The 24,340-nt window shown below is 36.5% G+C and overlaps 2 protein-coding genes across 3 annotated transcripts; both read right to left on the bottom strand.

The window, feature by feature from the left end:
- Positions 1–1,160: 1,160 nt before the first annotated feature.
- LOC120000565 (probable cytokinin riboside 5'-monophosphate phosphoribohydrolase LOGL10) lies at positions 1,161–3,337 on the bottom strand. Its single transcript, XM_038848696.1, has 7 exons — positions 3,138–3,337; positions 2,896–2,993; positions 2,766–2,796; positions 2,570–2,669; positions 2,407–2,477; positions 1,701–1,844; positions 1,161–1,610 (listed from the first exon to the last, which is right to left on the bottom strand). Exons 1-7 carry the CDS (start codon positions 3,264–3,266, stop codon positions 1,533–1,535), a joined length of 651 nt encoding a protein of 216 aa, XP_038704624.1. The 5' UTR covers positions 3,267–3,337; the 3' UTR covers positions 1,161–1,532.
- A 5,383-nt stretch (positions 3,338–8,720) lies between these two features.
- LOC120000802 (5'-3' exoribonuclease 3-like) lies at positions 8,721–24,182 on the bottom strand. 2 transcript variants are annotated; one of them, XM_038848939.1, is made up of 23 exons: positions 23,773–24,182; positions 22,297–22,399; positions 22,121–22,197; positions 21,283–21,474; positions 21,021–21,140; positions 20,859–20,921; positions 20,048–20,197; positions 19,766–19,930; positions 18,030–18,107; positions 17,820–17,906; positions 15,880–16,194; positions 15,566–15,661; positions 15,071–15,166; positions 14,869–14,939; positions 12,883–13,011; positions 12,735–12,811; positions 12,601–12,641; positions 12,404–12,478; positions 12,158–12,315; positions 10,978–11,094; positions 10,800–10,875; positions 10,004–10,083; positions 8,721–9,745 (listed from the first exon to the last, which is right to left on the bottom strand). In XM_038848939.1, the coding sequence occupies exons 1-23, from the start codon at positions 23,974–23,976 to the stop codon at positions 9,016–9,018; spliced, it is 3,300 nt and encodes a 1,099-aa protein (XP_038704867.1). In that variant the 5' UTR covers positions 23,977–24,182; the 3' UTR covers positions 8,721–9,015. The 2 variants fall into 2 exon arrangements, with proteins under 2 accessions (XP_038704867.1, XP_038704868.1); XM_038848940.1 differs by having other exon boundaries at positions 10,978–11,082.
- Between the last annotated feature and the right edge of the window lie 158 nt (positions 24,183–24,340).

Below are 24,340 nucleotides of genomic sequence, written 5' to 3'. Positions count from 1 at the left end.
GATGCCTACCATTATGCCTCAGTGGAATTACTTTAGGTATGAGTGCGCAACTGCATGGGTTTTACCATATATGAAACAACTTGATGCATACATGCAGCATACTCGTTCTAGGTTTCCACCTGAAACCATTGTGGTGGAAGATTAGTAATGTAATATGTGTTATTGTGTTTTAATAAAATTGAAGTCACTTTATTGAGAAATGTGTTCAAGCATATCCATTGTTTTTGCTAAATAATATTTTTATGAACTAAACTTATATATTTATAAAAAAAATGTTAATTAGTAGTATTTTAGTTTACAACTTAACGTATAGAAATAGTTTTAATTAGGTGCTCCTAAGTTGAACAAACTATAGAAACTCAAATAATAAATATATTAATATTCTAAAAATAATTCATTTAAGATATAAGTTGAAGTTCATAGCTTTCAAAGAAACAAAAAAGAATAAATAAGGTAATTAATTAATTGCTGTAATTGTTGGAATTTGAATAAATGGAAAAAGTAAATTTGTTTTGTCCTAGATGGTCATTTCCCTTTAAACTTAAAAACAAATGTTAGAAGACAAAAGAAAAAAAAAACGACGGTTCCTCCTTTACACATAAAAAGTAACGCCGTTATATCATACATACACATACGTCAAGTCAATTGTCAATTCATATAATACACAAAAAAACATGTTTGTGTGCATTTAGCAAAACTCATGTGCATTTAGCAATTACCTATAGTAAAATAGGGTCTTGAATTGACATTTTGTAATTACATCTGTACCTTTGTCGTCTATAAATGGCGTGTACGTAGACACAGCATTATTGTCCAATTCTTCATGTCACATTTCGTGACATATCTACAGGATAGAGGAACTCTGCAATTAAACCGAGTCTGAAATTTGCATCTACTAGTGTAAGAGTGACGTGGTGTAGTCTTACATGATGTGTCACATCTCTCGAATCGTTGAATGCGAATTCCAGATTCTCGAGAAATGCATTGTAGAACCCTTAGATCCATATTTGCAAACCATGCCACATATAGTTCTATAACAATGACATTTCATAAGAAAAAAAAAGTGAAATAAAAAAGAGCAATTTTCAAACTTGGGCATATGCTTTTGGGGGTTCTTGCCTCTTTTATATATTGGTTCCATCCCTATCAATATCGATTCATGAAAGCAATTTACAAGCACCCATCAATTCAATTGAGAATAAAATAAATAAATATACAGAATTAGCAATCCACCGACTTGAAAAACTATGAAAATCAAATCATTGACCTAGTTTATCCAGGACAAACTCTAATTTGACCACCACAAAAAAAGAAGAAGCAAATAACAGGAACAATAAGGCATAAGTAGTTCAAATGACATTCATGGGTGTAGTATCTCATATAGGTCAAGAGTTCGTGTCTCCCCATCCTATTCCCCTGTAATATAAAAAGAATAAGGCATGATCCACACAGCTATCTAAAACAACTGTGGGTGACCTAGAATCTACGGTGATTAGAAGAGGTCAACGAGCAAAATCTCTGACTTTGTTGAGTTATGATCCAATTGTCTGCTCCACCTCCCAACTTAGCTTCGGTGCTGCATCATGATCAAAGTGCTTGGGAACATACTCCTGATCAAAGGAACAGACGGCTCAGATCTTTCCATGACTTCAATGGACTATATGAACCTTTACACGTGTAAAGATAAGATTTACATTTACCTCTAGCTTGCACATAAGTTCTTGTGCAGTTTGGGCAGAGACAATGATGCGACGAGCAGCTGGTGTTATGAAACCTTCATCCACAGCCTTGTCTATGAAAGACAACAATGAATTGTAGTACCCATCAACATTCAACAATCCCACCTGTACCCAATAAAACAGGGCCCTCGAATCATCCTTCAATTTTCTTTGTCAGGTGATGTTAAAAAGACTAAAAATCTCATGTCAGATTTGAAATAACCCAATCGAGTGATTTATAAATAAATATCCACTCTTTCATACAACAAAGACCTTTTATGGGTCTATGAACCCATAACGATTGCTCAGGAGAACAAATCGGTATGGGCCAGTGTCATAGTGTGTAATATCAGTTGAGAGGTAACCTTATGATGCGGTGTACCACTAGATAGAGAGAACACTCTCAAATTTTGATTAATTTCTTCAAAGATAAAGATAATGAGTATCAGGAGCGGCTACAATCCTAATGAAATGAAAACACCAAAAACACGAAAATATCCTTAAAACCCTAAGAGGGTCTATTTAAGGTTTTAAACAATGGAATTTGATAAAATAGGATGGGATTAGTGTGTCTGGACAAATACGTCGAAACAAGTTTTTCAGTCAAATTTCACGTAATTCTGACCACATTGACTTTTCAATCATACTAGTCGATTTCTTTGTAAACAAAAAAATCATTGTTTGTTACCGGCTTGTTGTGGATCCCAAGCTGAGCCCAAGTGATAACCTCCAATAGTTCTTCTAAAGTTCCATACCCACCTGTATTGATCGAATCAGACTATCAAATATACATATATTTATACGGTTAGGCCATTATTGTGTATACTTATATTGGGATCTGTATATGATACCTGGCAAGGCAACAAATGCGTCAGCTTGACGAGCCATTTCAGCTTTGCGTTGGTGCATACCTGAAACAGCTCTTACTTCTCCTACAGTCACTCCAGTTATCTGAAATTCAATGACCCAACTAAGCAATTCTTGTCTTAAAGCCAAATCAGATTGAAAGATATGATTTTGATTATGAAAAAAAATGAGTTTAATTACCTCTATTGGCATCAGAGTCTTTGGAATCACTCTGTAAGAAAATGAAATAGAAATTATAGAATAAGTCTGAGTCCAGAGAGAGAGAGAGGGAGATGGAGATGAAGAAGAGAGAGCAAGTGGTTTAAGTTACCCTAACACATGACGTCCACCATCATAGACAGCTTGGGAGACCAGACCCATCAAACCAATGCTTCCTCCTCCATAAACCAAATCAATGTTCCTTTCCACCTGCAATGAACATAATATGTTTGATTAGATGCAAAACCCAGTATTAACAACTATAATTCCCTCAAAAACAGAGGAAACCTTCAATACTTGAAATTGAATTCAATAAAAGAAAGAAAAACGAACTGGTGCAAGATTGAATTGTACCAGTTGCTGGCCTAGTTGAATAGCTGCAAGTTGGTAGCTAGGACTCTTCCCAGGGCTGCTAGCACAGAAGACACAGACACGGCTGAATCTTGATTTCAAGGAATTCTGGCGTTGTTGCTGTGTTTCCATGAGAGAAATTGATATGGGTTTTGATTCAATTCGGATTATTCATCATCTTCTGTTTCAGTACAAGATATATATATATATATATATATATATATATATATAGAGAGAGAGAGAGAGAGAGAGAGAGAGAGGGAGAGAGAAGAGAGAAGGAGAATGGAGTGTGTGAATGTGTTCGGGGGTGTTTGAAGCAGTCAGATATTGAGAAACAAGAAGCAAAAGTGAGAGGGAGTAATGGTGGCATTGGTCCCTGCTTTTTATAATGAATCTGAGTCCCCACACATACTCCATCATCATCTCGTCTCTCTCTGTAACTTCTTATCTTGTGATGTATATGGAAGCTCAGAATGACAGTACTCGCATTGATTTTGAGTTTTTAGTGGTCTTTTCACCCACCACTTTCCACCACCATAGCCCTTGTCTATCTAGTTAGTTAATATAGTTATTAACTTCTTATATTGGGAAGGGTAAAGCACCATCTGACGAATATCAGAACAGATCTGCAGCAAAAGCTCCTCACTTTTCTCCTCGTGGAGAGACCTCCAAAGGGTTATTTGACAAGCGTACTAAGACCGTCCCGTGTCAAAACTAAAAAAATCACATATCCATTGACATAACAAGCGAGTTCAGTTCAGATCCAAAATGGACAATATTGATTTGTATTGTTTAAGGTGGATATTCTACTATGGTATCAGAGCAAAGTCTTGCCCCAGTTGGACATGCCTCTACTTGTTCACTTATTGTGCTTGGCATAACTCAGTTCACAAGAATGGGAGAGTGTCAAAACTAAAAATCTTACGTCGCATTGACATAACCCAATCGAGCGATTTATAAGTAAAGATTCACTCACTCTCACACAACCAAAGCCTTTTATGGGCTTAACTGCTTAAGTACCATAGATAACGAACGACTCATGAGAATAAAGCCGTGCAGGCTCAGGTTCAAACAGTCAATATTGTGTGTCAATTAAGGTATAGGACCACCCCAAAACCAAAAGTGTCTAATCGGGGGGACATTTTGCATGTACATGCAACTACCAATACAGCTGTGAGTGACACAGGACTTTCATTTTGTAGGTCCAAATTGTACAGTAGATGTAAAATTACGTACATTTTCAATGTGTGTGTGTGTGTATATATATATATGTGTATATCATTCTCCTTCATCAACCCTTAAAACTAAGATTGCTTCCTTGCTTGCTTATAAATTGTATGTGTGGGACACGACATTTCATAACTTCACGTGACACCCACATGTTGTGATTCCATTGAATTTCCAAGTACTAATTATTTCACTTTCAGTTCACCCCCTAAGTACTTGGAAGGACAAGAACCATCTATATATCATCTATAACTAGCTATAAGAGAGATTTATTCTTTAGTTGGAATATTCTGTAGAATATACATACAAGTGTGACGGTTTATCGATGTGGGATACAGGTTTTAACAACAATAATTAGTCGTGTAATTGCTCCAGGGAAAGGTTAAGAAGTTTATTTTTAAAACTAACTTGTAAAATTAATAGTGTGCCAATATTACATGCAACATGGCTTCACGCACGTCAATGGTGAATTCGAGATTTACAAATGTGTTATAACATACAAACATGTCACATACACAATAAGGAGTCGTTGGTTGCGATGGTTAATTTGAATGCGGTAATTCTAAGCGGGAAATTGTGAGTTTGAATGGCATGAGTGTTTTCATTATATAAACAATATATTACTCCATAAGTTTTGAATTCAAAGTTCAACATTTGACCAGGAAAAGCAGCAATGCAATCATATATTTGTATTTATAATCATATAATAATGGTAATGATATATGTGTCATATGATTAATGGAGAGTCAACAGTTTCTAGCTAGGTATAAGTAAATAAAGGAGTAGTAATGATAATGATATATATAGTTCAGTCCCTATAGGGCATAGTCTCAGCGAACCAGGGACCTGGCAGGTTGGGGCTACCCCAGATTCAGAGATTCTAATGATGATGATAATACATGCTATATATATACTATATATATTTATTAGTTAACCACCATTAAAGCTAGGTTTGCTCCCTGTAATATGTATTCCATCCATCCGTATACACCATATACACGCAAACATGACGCATATGCTTACACATACTGACACAAAAACATTTATCAAAACATTTCAATTTTTTAAAAAATTTCATGTAACTTCTCAAACTTGACAATTCCTTGTGTGGCTTAAAACTCGTGCACATCTACCTCTCTCTATCCATATATGATATATATATATACACACAGGATTCTCACATATATGGACGTCCGCAAGAATCCCTATATATATACGGACTGTTTAATATAAGCCTTTGAATCTAACCAACAACTGAGATAAAACTTGAGTTCTAAAATCACAGCAAAATCTTGTTTTCTCATTTACACTCGCGGATCGCCCCCAAATCTAGTCGCATCGCAGTTAAATCTAGGTGAAGGTAAATCTTTGATTCAACTATGAGGGGGACGACGAAGACGAGTCCCTTAGAATCTTCTATCCGCTGTTGTCGCGCGGCCAATCCAAGGCTACAGGAGTTGGAGGTCCTATCGAATTTCCGATTAAACAATTATTTTCTATTAAAGAAGGCTTATTGTTATATATATATATATTATGGTCTAAAGGGATCAGTTAGTTTCATAATTCAATTAATATAGTGTGGATGTGAAGAGAGCACATCTCCAAAAGGGGGCTTTCATAATTCATATACAGTTGGAAGGTTAAAGAAAGAAGAAACCTAATCCCCTATTAATTAATTAATTAATTAATTAATCAAAGAAATTTGTATTAATGCTTTTGAGACATGAGACGGTAATGCCGGTTAAGGCAGTGACAAAGATTTTTTGGAAAGTTGTATGACCTTTGTGCTCTGTTAAGTCAGATTCAAGGACTTTCATTTATAGTTGGCAAGTCAGATCTCTCTCTCTCTCTCTCTCTCTCTCTCTCTCTAAATAAACATATTCATATTGTCAATATTCAAGCTACACGAGGGATGGGAAACCCTTTTTCTTAAACGTTCATAAGTTTAATTAAGATTTGTTGTTTATGTGAATCCGATTGTGATTATATATTTATATGTCTAGTTTCGACCACTTCTAAAATTTCTCAGAATCTCAATCGAATCCACAAAAATTGTATCTGATCGACGTATATATTGTTCTCTGAATAGGTCCTAAATATGTAAAATTATCAGGCATATTTTATTAAACTCGTGTGGACATCCCCTACACTTTTGTCTAAATTCAGAACCGTAATAATAGGTTATGGGTCCATCTATGTATATTAATAATTTATTTTTCTCTCACTTAATTGATATGAGATCTTAATCACGTGTGTATACCCGATAATTTATTAGAAAGTAAGAAAGTACTGGAAGAAACCAAGTATATCTTTTTTTTATAACTGAGAATGACACCATACAAGCTGTCTCTATATCCGATATGAACCTAAATTCATATCGTCAGGCCCACGTGTAAAGAAATTTTTACCTAACGATAAAATAAATTAAATCAAAACTCAATAAGTGTACACTAGAATATTGCTTTCAATAACCAAGTATATCTCCCGAACGATAGATTTCCTTTTCATCATAAATTCATGATGTTACATCAAGAAATGATGTTGGTGAGAAATTTAATGGTAATGGGAGAAGCTAGGGAAATGGTGGCCCACCTATTTCAAATCTCTCCTTTTTTATTGGGAGGAAATGAAGGAAGACTTTTGTAAGTGATTATGCCAATTGTTATTATATCTAATCATGAATTATCTCCTGACAAATGTTATGTAGGAGAAGTTGCATGCCTGCAAAAAGCACCACAATTAGGCTACAAAAAATGTCCATTAATTAGAAGATATATATACTTTCTAGCATTATATGATGCCACTCATATATTATAATCTTTAATTAAGGCTTAAGCATTAATCATTGGATGTGAGACACACAGTATTTGATGTAATAGATAACCTAACTCACTCATATTATTCTCTTTGCAACTTGCTTAATTACCAATTAGTATTGTAAGAAATACAAAATATCCCATATCGGTTAGATGAGAGCCAACCATATGATTTATATATTTAATCCCAAATCCTCTCAACTATATATAGAGAACTTTTTTAAGGACAAAACCACAAGGACTCACAGCGGATAATACCTTTACAAGTGAATTAGCTATGACAAACCTCTCAATCATCTCCCTACTTGCTTCTTTGGAATTCTTCAAATTATATATATATATATATATATATAATTGATGCCATAGCTCCATGACCCAAATCTATGATGTATTTGTTTTGAGGTGATGGATGATCAATCAGAACACACTAAACCAATAATTAATGAGATGAGACTTGAGAGAATGAAAATGAAAAATCAATTAATTATGTGGTTTCCATGTATAAATCCAGAGCTACAGAAGATGCCACTACTTTGAAAAAAGTTGAGTCGGATGGGTCCGGATGGATGAATTTATGAGTCAAGACCACGACAGTTACAATGCAGACTACCTACCTAATCATTCACACGTGTGACAAAATAAAAGGTGTCAAGACTATGTTAACATGTAGCACCTAACTCGAGTGGACGAGACCACGAAGTCGTATTTTCAAGTTTAGTATTACCGAGTGAGCTATCGAGTGACGAAGGGGTTCAGTACTTTAAATCTCATGTCGTATAAGAAAAAAAGTGAAATGTAGAATATAATGAATTTATTTTCTAAGTCAAATGGCTCAAGAGACAAATCTCTGCGAATTAATATGAACCGACTCAAAACGGATAATATTCACGAGACCTAAACCTAACGAAGGGCAGGCCACCCCGACAACCACTTTGTGAAGAATATTATATAATAAAATTAATTGTTTGTATAAAAAGCTTAGTAAAGGAGAGGGGATGATGGGGATGGGTCCTCCTCTAAAATGGACCCTGCCGTCAGTACCACCCGACAATTCTAAGCTGTGCTGCACACGTGCGGTGCTGCTGATCGTCCTGTGGAATCTACACTGACTCGGGCATCAGCACACGCACGCGATTGACTACAAGAAATGAATAACCAAGGCGGCTCCTTCAATTTGTTGGGATTTTGGAGCATCCCAATAACACATTAGTTGGTATCAGACATGCACGCATAAAAATTTTACGACCTGACGACATAATAAATTAGACCAAAGCCCAACATAGAATGATCTCTCAAGTTCTTATGATTTGATGACATAAAGATTCACCAACTATTCTGCAAATCATTATCTCATAATCTCAATACAAGGACATTCTCTAGAAGCAATTCCTTTGAAAGATTTAGGAGGGATTCAATGTTGTAGTACTCTACAAGCCAAGTACACCGGTCTTCACATCTAAATAGATCAAAACAGTCTACATTATTTCCAATAATAACGAAACCAAGGACAAACTATGCTAATTGATTAAAAAAAAAAGGAGCATTATCGATTGGAAATCTGTCTTTATAATGAGAAAAAGAAGAGGATCATTTACATATATACATGTCGCTCCAATTTATCAAATCACTCCTCAAAATTGGAGGTGCATTATAGCAAATAATTAGCAAGGTTTGCCAATTAGATAGATACAACAATAAGGAATATGCTGAAACTAGACTGTAGTCTGTAAATAATGAGAAACAAAAGCAAAACTTTTGCAATGGTACATTTCCTCGGAAGCCGAGTGCCCTACAGCATTTCTGTGGTCAAGTAAACCTAGCGATAAACACATACCTCCTTATTTACGCCCATATCCAGACTGTGGCGCGGGCGGCCTCCGATCCCCTCTTCTGACTAAGGTGGAATATTGGTTTCCACCCTGGTGATGGTGATGGTGATGGTGATGGTGGCTATGACCTCTAGAAAAGTTCTGGGTAGCATGAGGGGGCACCCTGCTCCCCCACTGTTGATAATTACCAGCTCCTGATGTTTGGTGGGTCTGGTAGCCACTGTAGCCACCTTGATGATGAGGATAGGTACTATTCCCAGCTGAAATGTTCGGCACATGCCTAGGCTGGTAACCCGTTACATCATTCTGATGAAACTCTGGTGGGTGATACGCATTCCTTGGATGATGATCTCTACTGCTGTTGGAAGCTGGAAGGTTATTTCTTTGATACTGAGAATGATTACTGTTGTAAGGAGTCTGCGGACCTGAATAATAGGATCGTTCATATCCGTTGTCATAGCGGTTTTGAAGGTTAGGATTTGAAGAATGGTAGTGATTTCCACGAGTATAGTCTGCTCTGGGAGGTGGTACCCCTGCATGACGTCCTGGATCATTGTACCCGAAATTTGAATAGGAAGGAACTGGAGGAACATAGGGGGCAGCAGCATAAGAAGGTGGTGACCCACGCATATGGCTTCCAAACCCAACCCGATCCCCCTTCAACTGTAAGCTATTAGTAACAAGTCGATGTGATGCCTCCCCAAGCTGATGACCAGAAAAATTTCTTTTGGGGTTTTGCCTGAAAGGAAAAGTCGAGCCACAAAATTCCCAACACAAAAAGAAACATTCTATTAGCATATACAACAAAAAACAATCACAACGAAGAGGTTCTTCAGAGTTCAATTATGCATTCCCATTTCAATCCCGCAGATATCTTCTCTTTGTTTTCTTTTTTTATTGTTTAATGGTGAGCCTGGAAGGGGATTTGAAGTCCTGCTGTAAGACAGAGTGGTGACAACATGGACCACGATCCTACAGAACATCAATTGGTACATACCTTCCATTGTCCCACGGCTTCCTCCCAGAATCTTCATGCCATAATACAGGTTCAGGTTTCAGATCATCCACCTCCACAGTCTGCAAGACCAGAAAATAAACAGGAACCGCACAGTTCCAGGAGGCACAAAATGACACTAATGTTAAAATGCAAAAGTTTCTATTTTCAAAATGACAAAAGACAGCTCAAGAAACCACCAACATTTTATTCAGTGAACAATGAAGTGTGCTCGAACAAAAGTTTTCTGGTGAGAAACCATGTGTTCACACATGCACCGATATTAATGGCAAGAGTGTGATTGTATGAATGTCCTAGTGTCAAATCTCTAGAATATGATTAAAAGATAGGAAATTTTAGGAGAGAATTTACAGGTGGTGTGTCTAACAGTAACACAAGAAACCATCAAGATTCATAGGGTCCCATGCTTGCTAGGCACATGCTCCCCAAGTAAGTCAGGAACAAAAAATGATTTAACTACTTCCCCTTATTCAAGGATGAGAGCAGTTCGTCAATTCACAGGCCAAATTCAAAATTCACTTCGTAATGCAGAAAGTTTATATTGTCCCTCAAAAACCATCCATGTCATGTGAAGGCTCGAAAATAAAAGCAAGTGAAAACTAAAAGAGATGAACTGCAACAGCCCCCACAGTTGTAGAGACTACTCTCACTAGTCACTTGCCGTTTTGGGGGGAGTACGCATTCCCAGGACATGCAGAAAAATAGAAGGAAAAAAAAGGTATCCAAACAATATTATACTTCATAAGCAAACTAGAGACTACTCTCACTAGTCACTTGCCTTTTTTGGGAAATTAACACCAGGGGGTGGCCGAGTAATGTGCTTATGAGCATCAGGGAGTCTGTATATAGCGCATCTGAACAGAAAAGAAATAATGAAAAAATGTTAATAAGAATGATATGAGATACAACCATTCTAAGGCACTATGCTCATGTCGAATATTGCAATAGAAGCTTACATGACTTGGTTGTCCATTATATCTTCCATTCCCTCAACAGGGGTCCTAAATATAGGCGGGTGGGTATCTCCAGCACAAGGGGCTATGTAACCATTCATCCCGCCGCTGCATGTACCCCTAAATATATCAGAAAATTATCCAAAAAATATCTTAAAATTTTTAATAGCATCCAACAACAATACCAACGTACATAATAGCAGTGTAAATATTGCTAAAAGCTAACATGACGGACTTGACTTTATTCCCAAACCCTGACATTATAATACTGAACAAGATAATGAGAATTGTGTTGGAACAAAATCCAGAATATCAAAAGTAACGAAGGTGTACAACCTTAGATGAACAAAGAAGCCTAAACAGCAATTTCATGGTATTTCTTAAATGAACTCATGTCTGAATGTTGTACTGTTTCTTGAATGAACTCATATCTTGACCATTTCCAAGATTCAAAAAAAGCCTCATGATCCATTGTAGCATTTTTGTTTCTTTGAACAGTAATTTGTATCAGCTAACCACTCTCAGCATATCAACCCTCCATTTCATTCAGTAAGCCCAAAACGGGGCAATATAAGGTCGAGGTTCACTGAGTATCATATATGGATCACTATGAGAGTTACTCAGCAAACCGTAAACAAAAATCAATTATAGAATACTCAAGTAGCCATACTGGTTCATTTAACCCTTGATGTATAATGTGCTGAAATTTACAAATCTAGGATGCAAGGAACATGATCTTAAAACTAAAAGTCTAAAACACAATAACTTAAAGACCTTAGGATGCTACAAGACGGAAAGGTGGCAATTGTTGATGCTTATACTTAAAAATCAATTGCAGTACAACTGATAGTTTTCTTTGCTCATATTCTCGTCATAAGTCTATGCTCATATTATCATCAGTTAATTGATAGATCCACTAGCAAACAGGATCTTGAATAATTGGTATATGCACTAAAATTGTCATTTCATTGTAATAGTACATTCTAAACTCAACAAAGCAAGACAATACCTTTTAATTTTGAGAAAAACAAAACATGTTTTTCTTAAAATAGACTATAACAATTGTGAACTTTCATGATAAATAGGAAGCAGTCAGTCCACAGCAAAAAAAGAAAAACAATTGCACTCTCAAGATTGAAGAAAATGCTCAAAATAAGCCACATTTAAGCACTGCGACACAAACCTCAACTCAGGCTTAATAAGTTCCTTGATATTAGCTCTTTCTCGGTCTGTTAGTTGTTTGCTGCGATTGTCAAGAGAATATATGCTTACAGAGAGAGGATGTGATGATAACACAAACAACATGTCAAGCATTATGCTATTCCTCCGCACTTCCTCTTCCTACAAAAGATGGGAGCATTTCTACATGAACAGATACATATTATAATCCATAAGTTGTGACATGGCAACAAAAGTTGACATTCATTACCGTTAAAGTGTGCTCAATTTTCTCAACCTCCGCTAAGAGTCGCTCTTCATCAATAAACGGCAATTTTGCTATGCCCTTCAAAATAATGTGTAAGTTGAGTAAAAAAAATGTATTTCCATCCATAACCATTTGGAAAATAATATTATCATGTCCAAAGGCTAGAAAATGATGCAATTCAAACCAAACAATCAACCCACCTGCCATGAATACCGTTTCCCATTCATATCCACTTCAAAATCTGACACAGACAACAAAAATAAGGAAGACATATATTCCCATTTGCAAATAAAAAAAAAATTGTTAGGATTTCACATTTAACAAATTTACATACCAGTTGGATAAAAATCAATAATAGGTGAATTTGGATCAGACATCAATTTCCTATAATTCATGGGAAGTGCATGAGCGCTGCAGATGAATCACCGTTAGTACCTTAATTGATTGGAAATTTCAAGGGAAATAGAAGGTAGCTGGCACACCTTGCAGCAGGAAAAACTCCAAGCAGCTGATTAAATGGTTTGAATGGAGAGCCAAGTTCAAAGTTAATATTTAGCCCACTGAGATCTTTTAGATCAGAAGCAAAGGGAGCGTAATGATAGGGATAAAACCTGATATAAAAAATGTTTGCACTGGTAAAGCGAAACATCAAGAGACAAATGTATATCACATAGAAAAAAAAAAAAAAAAACTAACTACAACCTCTCCCTCACTCATAGCAAAGGGGATAAAAGCCATAAAACTACGAGTCATCCTGTTACCTAATTGATCCATGTACAAGGAATAGATCAGCCATGAAGGTAAAGATAATATCCCATGCTAGAAATTCAGAGACAGGGAATGCAGTATGGTCATGTGAATGCAGAATTAAACATTAGAATGTCTCCAAGACAGTTATGGAAAGAAAGGTTTTAACTTTTAAGGTTACTTCAAGACTATATAACCCCACTCCTATGCTTACAATACCAAATACTTCCCTAGACAATTAGGAGATTAAATTCCTTCTGAAGAAATCCCCATTCCAAAAAAAAATGAGCTTTGGTTGATTTGAGTCAATCAATCGATAAAAGATTAAACCCATTGCATGAGACTCCTACCACCACAGCAGGCCCAGGGGAAGGCAGATGTATAAAGGCTTACTTCCGCACTACAGAGGATCTTTATCTGGTTCAAATATATGAATTTATTTAATCAATGGGGAAGAGTAATCACATGACTTTACTAACATTAGCATAAGAAGCCTAAAAGGATCACAAAAAATCTATGGAGAAAACCCAACTAAAGTGGGGAACAATTCAAAGCTTATTCAAAACTAACTCGGATTCTATTCGTACATTTCAACATGGAGAGGAACATCTAAGCCTTAACCTAATTATTTGGAGTTGGCTGCCACAGGATTTAATGAAGGATATATTTGGAACTCAATGCCAGAATTCTCTAGTTCTCTTTCATGATCGACATCTAAATCGATAACACCATCTCATCCACAAGGTTTCATCTATTTTTAACTTTTTACTTAAGCACATAAGTAATTTGACTAATTTCTATTGGTAACTATTTCTATGTCCTTCAGGATAAAGTCCTACACAGTTACCACTGATTCAGAAGTGCACTATTGCAGTACCACTCTACTCAACCTTCTTGACTAGAACTTTGTCCATATTAAGTCTTTTTCTTATTAGAAAAAAGGATTAGTAATTTTTTTACAAATTAATTCAATTTCCCTTGTGTGATTTGAATTAGACTCTCCGCATAGGAATCTCTTGTTTAAGTAAACCACAGCTAGAGCCTAGAAGTGTTCAAAAGGAACTTTCTTTGCAAGATGTACACTAATGAAATCTTAGATCAACTTTTCTAAGAGGAACTCCCAGAGAGCCTAAGTAACAAGCTAGCGTGCGTTATCTATTCTTACAATCGTTTCTTAATTTTCCATATAAATCCCATAATTAGCTTTGATTAACTTCCATTAAAAACTAAAATTCTCACACTTTCATATCCCTAATTAGCCATTCATCCATCCCTAGTATTTGAAATTTCAATGTCTTGTCACTGTTCAAGGATTCTCTATATGGTTCCAGAACAGAAACAGCTATCAAACTCAGACTTGCAATATGTGACTCCAAATTCATGTCCCCTTCTCATAATGACCAAACCATAGTTTCCCGAATATAATTTTTTTTTGAATAATTAACAGCTCCAGTTATTTATTGACTAAGCTAAGGAAAACAAGACTCCAGTTACTTCTACTACATCAAACCCCACCAAGGATAAAAAGGTCAACAGAGAAATTTAAATTGCACGCCTTGTTTAACTGCACAAACAGTGTTAAGGGAAACATAAAAAAAGCAATCCAAATCTTTCTTCAAAACGTTCTAATTTCAATCAGATTTCCCCATTTCCGATTCTCTTAATTATTTTTTTTTAAAAAGGCAATAATAAAGAAAGAACAATACTGTATAGATTGTTACCACTGCCAAGAACAAACTCCTTCATAGTAATAATGCATGACCCAACATAGTCCTTCTGTATACTTCAAAACCTACTCAATAGCAACTCCGGAAGAAAGACGTAATGATTAGAAGACATAAGACACAAAGCACCGAATATCAATAGCTTTTTATTTATTTGTCGAAAGCCAACTCCAATAGCATCACAATTCATTGAACTTACAACATCTCTTCGTATCTTTTCAAGTTCATCTGGAGTTTTTGCATAGAACTTCTCTTCGTAATACCTCTCTTTCCACCCTGGTTCTCCCAATTTAATCTAATAAACACACGAGATACACAAGCATCCAGATATCAACTATGACAGAATAAGATTCCAAAAATAATCAGCATGACCAAAAAGTAAAGTCGCCTGTGAAAACACACCACCCCACCCCCACCCCCCCAAAAAAAAAAACACCAGTGCCTACAAGAATAAAGCAAACAGCAAAAACAAATTGTACATAATCAGTATTCAGTCAACAATGTAGACACCTCAGTATGCTTTTTTTTTTTTTTTAATGTAAGAATCTAGCAGCATCCATAACTGCAGGATATCATCTTCATCATATACGTTTGGAAGCAAAAGGCCAAGGAAAAACAGAACATTGCAACAAGTACAAATAATACACTACAGAGTTTGCACAAGCAAGGTTGTAAAGAGTTATCAAATCAAAACCTTGTCTTCCTCCGGATTTTCCGAGTTAAAAGCATCAGACTTCTCACGAAGTAACCCTTTAAGCTTTGCTTTCAATTCTTCCTTGTTTTCATGAACCTGAAAGCCGGTTACAAAATATCATTGCAAAGATGCAGCTGAGTTTGCGAGCATCTGAAGATAAAAACAAATAAATCTTATAAGAGAACAACTTCACCCTAAACTCCTCGCCCGTAAGGCTCATACCAAATCAAATGCTACCCAAAATATGAGTCTTAAAGATGGCTGGAGGAGTCAGAATTACATTAAAGTGCCTCTCCTGAAGCAGGAAAACATACTTCTATTTCAAGAATATTCTCTGCTTCGACAACTACAGCACCAACAGTGGCCCCAGAAGAAAAACGTGCAACCTTGTGTGCTCGAGTATGGTCTGATGAACCCATTCGTACTTGTCCAATTTTTTGTTCAAAATTCAAGCTCTCTGAAGTGCTATTTGATCCTGTTTGCTTATATGGTGAAGGCGAAGGACCAAAAGCAAGCCGAGAACCATGAAATCGAGCAACTGGTACCAAAGATTCAGGTTGAAATTGAGGCTCTGCATCATCTCCTCTTCTTGCTTGGGCCTTTTCACGCTTTATTCTTTCTGATTGTCGCTGTAAAGTACGTATTAAAACAAAAACCATTGTAAAAAAATCCATAAAGCAAAGGCAGTAAAAAATTTGTAGCAGAACTTTCGCAAGGCAATAATTAACAAGTTTCACATAAACTGAACCACAAATACTGTCAGGAAATCGAGAACCTTTGCCAAAATGAGATCCATTGCTCATAGCAAGCTTCAATCAAACACCAACAATTCAACCTTCCAGCTGTTAGTATTATCAAATGTTTTTAAACCTTCCACCTTTTGGTATTATCAAATGTTTTTAAAATGATAAGTACACAGGATTCATACATCCCCAAAGAAATGACATGTTCTTTGCCATTTCCCTTCTTCTCCTTACCTCAAGCCAATGACCATGTTCCATTAATACATCTCAAAGCAAAAAGACAGCCATTTACTCATTCATCACATCCTCAAACAAACAGCATTATTAAAATTCTTAATTCAGATTCCTGGGTTGCATGTACTCCTTTTTTATGAATTTCAAATAGAATACAACAGCGTGGACCATCTCAAAATATTGAACCTCAACAAGAAATATAGGCATCTCAGCTACCTGCAAGAGAATTCATGTCTTCTATATTGAATCTACAACCTGAACTCATAGAGGGCATTCACGAACAAGTTTTAATATTTACTGGTGGCAATGCTTTTGATTCCTAGCAGGCAGAAAGATTTTCCCTAGTTAGAGTGGCTTAATTTGCTTTTTTTAATTGTTCAAGGAGGATGGGGATTCAAAGTTTTGCGCTTAGGGCATGTGGTAAGGAGCTTGACCGCTCGGACTAGAAGTACATGAATGAAGAGTGTCTTGATAACTAATAAGGAGAATCTATGACATGGAAACACAGAGTTTTCCATCAACCATTTGTGCAGCTGACGTCAAAATATGTGCGTATATATAAATACTGCCAGGACTTTCTGTTTCTGTTTCTGTTGATTAGAAGCGCAAAAGAATCATCCTTTTTCGATGTTATCATGATTTGATTCGCAAAAGGTTGGCGTCAATAGCTCAACAACATAAACTAGCCATTTCTCCATAATCCTCCGCACATTCGTGTAACTGCACAAGTGCCCACCAGTTCCGTTTATAAGATCATATAACAACCTTATTCCGCTCTTAAATGCCTAATTTGACCCATCAATACCCTTTTGAAATCTCTAAAAGAAGACACATAATTCCCAACCCCTTCCCAAATCACAACCATGGATGTGCAAAGAACCCTAAAAGACCTTGTTCCAGTCTTGTCATCGATTCCATTCAACTTTAGCACAAACCTTTGGTCTCAACTATTTTATGTCCCACTTTATTAGCAAAACTCTCAAGATTCCCATCTTAATTTAATTCTAAATTGAAAAGTCTAAACAACATCAGAATTTGTTTTCACCCAGACCATCTCACATCTATTGTTTCCCTTTCCAACTCATTTCCACATCATAATGCATGGTTAAATTATAGTGCATTCCAATGGTACATCATGTTTCTAGTGAAATACCATCAAACTTGGGCAAGTTTACAAATTACACAAAATAAATTCAACTCCTTACACCATACAATCCATGTGCACAAAAGAAAAAACAGTCGAAAGCATTCAAACCAATCTGGAGAAATAAATCAACCTGATGCAATCGTGCTCTTTTCTGGAATATTTTATCTTCAAATGATCCAACTGCCTGGATAAAATGCTCCACCCTGCACAAATTAGGCTGACAAGGGAAACGGGGAGTCACAAAGAAAAGAAGAACAATGTCTCAACTTTCAAAGCAAAGTGTAGTTTCATGACTGAACCAACTTTATGCTGCTACAACAACCCACAATTCTTTAAATACCTTGCTTCCATCGGTCAAATACCCTCCCAATGCCCTAAATTCCTTTTTGTAAACGGCGAGCAGCAAGTTTATTGCACCCTAAAGTACAACAATAAAAGTATACATGAGATAATTAACACCAAAATAAAAATTAATATTAAAAAATTGGAATCTATCTTCCAAACATAGTTGTCAAAGGCGCTAGGCGCACTCAAGGCGCAAAGGTCTTCTATCGCTTGAGGCGCAAGGCGCACTTAAAGCGCACATCCGAGTGAAGAAAGGCACAAAATTAAAAATAAAAATAAAAATAATTCTAATAGATAGATAAATTCTACTCTTAAAGTATCCATAGTTCCATACAACCAATTACGAAATAAATCTATATATTATTCCCAAATATTAATTTTTTATTAATTTTTCACTCTTACATATCCATATAACTAATTATAAAATAAATCTATATATTATTCCCAAATATTAATGTACTACTTCCTTTACTTCTTGCCATTCTTTATGTATTTTCTTAGTTTTGTTGATTATAAAGTATTATTAGTGGCACATGTTTGATGATTTCTTGATTAGAGACAAGCTTGAAAGTTAAAAAAAATAGGGACCAATAAGAACGTGCCAGATTTTTTCTTCTTTATTTCCCACTTAAGGAAAAATAAAACTACATAATACGGTGAATTATTTATAAATAAAAAAAAAACAACTAGACACAGAGTCGTCTTCAACCTTCCGTCTCTGTGTTCTTCGGTGTGCCTTCTCTCTCTCATCAATTGAATCGCACAATACCAGAAACCCAGCAAAATCGACTCTGTCTCTCATCGATTGAATCGCACGATATCAGTAAACCCAAATCTAATCGATTGAATTGCACGATACCAGAAAACCCAGCCAAATCGATGCAATACCAGAAAACTCAGCCCATCAGCCCAATCGATGCTTCTTAAACAGACTAAAGCCCCTAAATTCATCAGGCGCTGCGCCTAGCACCTAATGACAGGCGCGCGCGCCTAGGCGTCGCCGGGGCCTTGCGCATGGTTCAGGCGCAGAGGCTGCGCCTCGCTGCGCCTAGGCGAATGCCTTTGACAACTATGCTTCCAAATCGACAATCATATTAGATGGGATGTAACAACACTTAAGAGCGCATGAATTTTGCATTAAATGATTATTGACAAACTAATACTTTGACGTGCATTTCCCCCCAAGCACTGAAACTCATATAATATGAAGGAGCACAGATACACTCAATTGTGTCCGCGTACTAAATAAATTATATCAATTTGAGTCAACATTCAACAATATCAATCAGTATATTTGATAAAATATCCAGGCATAACAGAAAATGGATAACAGCTAAATTTGTTGTAAATCTATGCAAACGATTACTACACAAGACTTGAACGATCCAAAGAAATACATCAAAAAATCTTGGAGCTCTACTAAGCTGGTGCATGCAGTATAGAGTGAATCTGCTTGCCTCTCCCATATGATTGAAAGACCAACCACACATTTTATTTTTTTTTCACCACACAGCAAGTTTTTGACATACATTGCCTTTCTTTAAGATTCCGAAAATGCCTAAAAACTGACAAGCTTCCCAGCACGAAGATTCAAATTCAAAGAATGACTAATCACAATCTGACTAAAACAAACCTTGTATTGATATCAAAACATGGCTTATAGCTGTCTAAACTAGTCAAATGCAACATAAATTCTGAAATAAATTAATTCAATTAGAAAGCATAACATACCTCACGAATTTCCAATGTGGGCATATGAGGTAAGAAATCATTGCCCACAAAGAAGCATATGAAAATAAAATCATCCACGATGCACTCGAGATCAATCTCAAAAGGAGTATTAGGGATTCTCATTTCATATTCCAAATATTCTCTTAGAGTCCAGATGTTGAGAAACTGCATGAATAAGATACAAAGATAATAAGTCCATGGAGGATTAAAAATCTCATCCTATCACATTTAGCAAAAATATTTATGCCTCAACCTCGTAGAGGACAGTTGATCAAAACTTGCCTGGTATGGCTTTTTGGCCACAACGCCATCCTCGCTTTTCTCATCAAATTCTCCTGCCTTTCTCTTTGCCTTTCCTTCACAATTTGCTGCTAAATGACCCATTTGACCACATAGGAAGCATTTATCCTGCTGCCCAGGAGTGAAAACAACCTGAAATGTGCAATCCATAAAAAAGGCTCTAGTTACAATGAAAAGGAAAACATATACATATTGCAAGTAAAAAAGATAAACAACTCCCTTGCACTAGACTCCTGCAATGGACGGAGTCGGAGACATTCAAGATGTACGCTGAAATGTGCAATCCATGAAAAAAGGCTCTAGTTTTTAATAAATTTTTTCATTCAAAAAAAAAAGGCTCTAGTTACAATGAAAAGGAAAACATATACATATTGCAAATAAAAAATATAAACAACTCCAGCACACAAGACTCCCGCAATGCAAGATGTACGCCACAGAATATGTGGAGAGACAATTTCTTGGAATTGAACATGTGACCTCTAGGTTGTAACACTGCAACTCTACCATTGGGCCACATGTTCGCCAATAACATATTGCAAATACTAAATTAAAAAAAGAGGTTCCACAATTCACTTGCAGTCCATACAAAGGAATGTAGGATCCTTTCCTTTGCAATACTTACTCTGATAAAACAAACACGCAAAATTGATTACACACAGACAATCGCTTCATAATTAACTCTCTCTAAATTAATCCCATGTTTCCTTCACTCCAAAAATTTACATAGATGCCAAGCCAACATGAAGTCACAAGTTCATCATTTAATCCCACACAAAGTAACAAAAATACAAACCTCTCGAAGGATTGAGAAGTGAACTTCATGAGTGGCCAAACCCAACATAATCAGATCAGCATCCTGTTAAGTAGCACCCATTATATGCAATACAGACTACGGAATACAAAAATAATATCCTAAAAGATATTATGCGAAAACACTGCGTCATGAGGAAAATACCAAACCATACAGACAATGGCGTGTATTTGGATTGTAACCAGGAAGATTTCTTTGAAGACGTATATATGACATAATTTTGTGTTCCCCCTCACCAGGAACATTTGCATCGGAAAGAATCACCTTCAAAATAGAAAGATATACGAAAAATCTCAAACACTCTTCCTTCATTGATGTAATACAAACCAGAGATAAGTGCATCATGCGAAAAGACAATTAAAGAGAAGACAGACACTGAGACAGGGGACCATTACATGGACGATACCTTAATTTGTTTCCATCCAGGATCATTATTTAGTCTAAGATGAATATAGTACTGCAGTGCTATAGACAAAACAGCCATAAATTCTGTTCCAGGAGTGATAACATTGGAGTCAAAAACTTGTGAATTCTCTTTTGGAGGAAGCTTCCTGCCCTCTCTCTCAAACTCCTCCCGAAGTCGTGCTTCTTCAGCTGCCTACAAAAGAAACAGCAACATATCAATAATCAGCCATGATTCCACCCTTTCCTTCTTTTCTCTATTTTTTTCTTTATTTTACGCTAGTATGGGTGTGGACAGAGGATGCTAGGCAGGAGATAATGCAGAGAAAATGAAGGAACCAAAGCCTTTGTCAATGCATACAAGCAAGCAGACTTACAAGGGTAATCTCCAAGATCTACTAGCAAAGACCAATTTTATTCAAAGCCCTTAAATTTAAGATTCCAGGAACAAGAAAAACCTGCTTGAATGACATTGGAGATATTCCCAATCAAGAACCCATCAACCAAAAGACCTAATTTACAACTTGTACACAACCAAACTGTCCAAGCGAAGCATGTTCAATAAAGCAAGTCTTTTGAGTCCAGAACACTGATTTTCTAACTAAATATCATATGTAAATAACCACCTAAAAGACATCGGAGAAATGAAAATACATGAAAAGATCATGTCAATTTCATGTGGTACAAAATTAATATAGCTGAGATGCTGATGGAAAATTCTAATGCTGGTTCAACACATATACATGCGAAATAGGATTGAATAATTAAAAGAGAAAGGTAAAGTCACCCCATGTAAACAGCCAAACACATGGGAGGCGCCTGGCTTTTACAAAAGTGCATACCGTATCTGCTGCATCTTTAGCTGCTCTAAAACGCCTGGATCGCTGTTGATTCATTTTTGCCCTCGGAGCAACACCATCTAAGAGTTGTTTCAGACAATCAGCATTGCATAGAAGACAGGCAATATTTATCCATATTTAGTTAGCAGAATTAAGGGTGACTGAAATTAAAAGCTTACCAATTGCCATGTAAAGCAGCTTCCGAGGTCGCACCATCACAAAAAGTCTATCAATGTAGTCAAACATGCACTCGAATACCTCATGAAAAGTTGTTGGAGAAGGCTACAAGAACAATAGGGTTATGTAAGAGCATGTTTGAGAAGGTATTTTCCCACCAAAAAAAAATCCCCATGTTGGGCTAAGATCTACATACACATTGTGTTTTGACATTCCCAAAAAAGCATATTCTATCTTCACAAATGAAGAAAAATTGTATGTTTTTCATTCAAGTGAAAACCAAGAGGGGGCAACCCAAACAAAATAAGGGTATGCCATGAAAATAGCATCAAGAAAACATTTTGGCAGAGCTACAATGAGCATAAATGATAAAACAAAAACTTTAAAGTACTGAACCAAACACCAATAACATTATCAATATGCTTTTCTCCATCTGTTTAGAGACACTTTTGTTTCTCTCCAGAGTCTACCCATATCAGCTAACATGTGGTGAGAGGGTGATCTCTCTCAATTTCCTCTCCTCATCATAAACTATGTAAATCCAGGCTGTCAATTCCTCTTTCAGAGAATGCTCTCATGAACTTCTACATTACCTCCAATGACAGACCTCTTTGTGAGCTGTAGTTAACACTTAACACCACCAATCAACTCATATACCAAACACTTTATCATTGTCCATAAAAGTCGACTCACGGTTTGTGGTAACTATCTCCACTGAAGGTCGGTCCCAGTTGTGTTGTTATCAATCTTCAGTGACTGAAGGTCCTGGTCCTCCATTCACCACAAATCATGAGCCCTTCTACATTAAGTGAAGGTCCTAGTCAAAAGATGTTATCAACTATGTATTAACACTACTCACTTTCAAACATATGCCCTGAGTCAACGAATATTTGACATCTAATCAGAGAGGATGCCGAAATTGTTTCACCCTATTGGATTTCTTTACCCTCCATGGCTCCATTTATCCTTTTTAAGTCACATACACGTTTCTAGAATTCAAGAGACGTCAAGACATACAATTTTTCTATTTAGCAATCATATTACATTGTGAACAATAATTTATCGGCCCAACTTAAGTAAATTGCATCTGAAATCACAGCAGTAAATTGCATCTGAAATCACAGCTGGGGACATCTACAAAGAGGTTGAATGCGTGACGTTATAGATGAAAATTAACTATATATCCTTACTCATACCCCAACACAGTTGCATCTCCAAAAAAAAAAAAACAAGTGTACTTATTCAACAAAACAGGAAAGAAGATAAAGAAAAAGAGGAACCAGAACAGTAAAAGACATATAAAAATTCAATTCAATTAACAGAACACATTTACCTTCCCTACTATAAAAGCAACTAAACTAGTTCCTGCGACAAACTGCCTCACGTATATTATGCAAAAGTCGTAAAAACGCAAAAGTAAAGCTTGAGAAATTTTTTTAAAAAAAAACAAAACAAACTAACTAACAACCATAAATTACCCTATCTTCGGGATGAAAACAAGGGTGAATGATCCCGTTCATGTCAAGATACAGATTGTCGTATTCGATGTCGTTGGGGTTAGGTTTACTGGTGTCCACCGGAATCTTGACGCCCTCGATAACCACTGGCTCTTCCTCCATCACATCCACCACCACCATCGGATACTTCTCAGCCAACCATCGATAAAAAGCCGGCACTCCCATTGCCAACTACTCGAGCTCGCAAATAACTTCCCGGATCTCCGAAAACCAACCGACCAAACACAATCAACTAGCTGAAAACGAGAAAGACAGAGAGAAAGCCAATCGAGAGCTTGAAACCCTAGTTAGGATTCTAGAGAAAGCGCGAGACACTATACAAAGGAAGAAACGTCTTTGAATCTTGCGCGCACCAGACAAGTTTAAGCTCCGCAACGTCGAATTAGGGCACGATATTAAAATCCCGATTGGGCCGGACCCATGGTTGGGCACCAGCAGTAATGGGCTGGATTTCCAAGAACTGGGCTCTGGCCCATCCATTTGAATTGAACTTCAACGGTCCATGACAGGGACTCGGCCTTCGATCGCC

This window comes from Tripterygium wilfordii, chromosome 6 (genome assembly GCF_013401445.1).
Source record: "Tripterygium wilfordii isolate XIE 37 chromosome 6, ASM1340144v1, whole genome shotgun sequence".
NCBI classification, from domain to species: Eukaryota; Viridiplantae; Streptophyta; class Magnoliopsida; order Celastrales; family Celastraceae; genus Tripterygium; species Tripterygium wilfordii.
Note: the sequence above shows the minus strand (reverse complement) of the source record. Positions and strands in the feature narration are given on the sequence as shown.

Bases quoted from the DNA above. Each gene is read 5' to 3' on its own strand.
- LOC120000565 (XM_038848696.1), bottom strand. From the start codon at position 3,266: ATGGAAACACAGCAACAACGCCAGAATTCCTTGAAATCAAGATTCAGC. The intron at 2,797-2,895 runs GTAACTTAAACC...ATTTTCTTACAG, and splicing joins GGTGGACGTCATGTGTTAGG to AGTGATTCCAAAGACTCTGA. The intron at 2,478-2,569 runs GTATCATATACA...CGATCAATACAG, and splicing joins CGCATTTGTTGCCTTGCCAG to GTGGGTATGGAACTTTAGAA.
- LOC120000802 (XM_038848939.1), bottom strand. From the start codon at position 23,976: ATGGGAGTGCCGGCTTTTTATCGATGGTTGGCTGAGAAGTATCCGATG. The intron at 22,400-23,772 runs GTAATTTATGGT...TTGTTCTTGTAG, and splicing joins GTTTTCATCCCGAAGATAGG to CCTTCTCCAACAACTTTTCA. The intron at 21,141-21,282 runs GTATCGTCCATG...TCTATTTTGAAG, and splicing joins CTGGATGGAAACAAATTAAG to GTGATTCTTTCCGATGCAAA.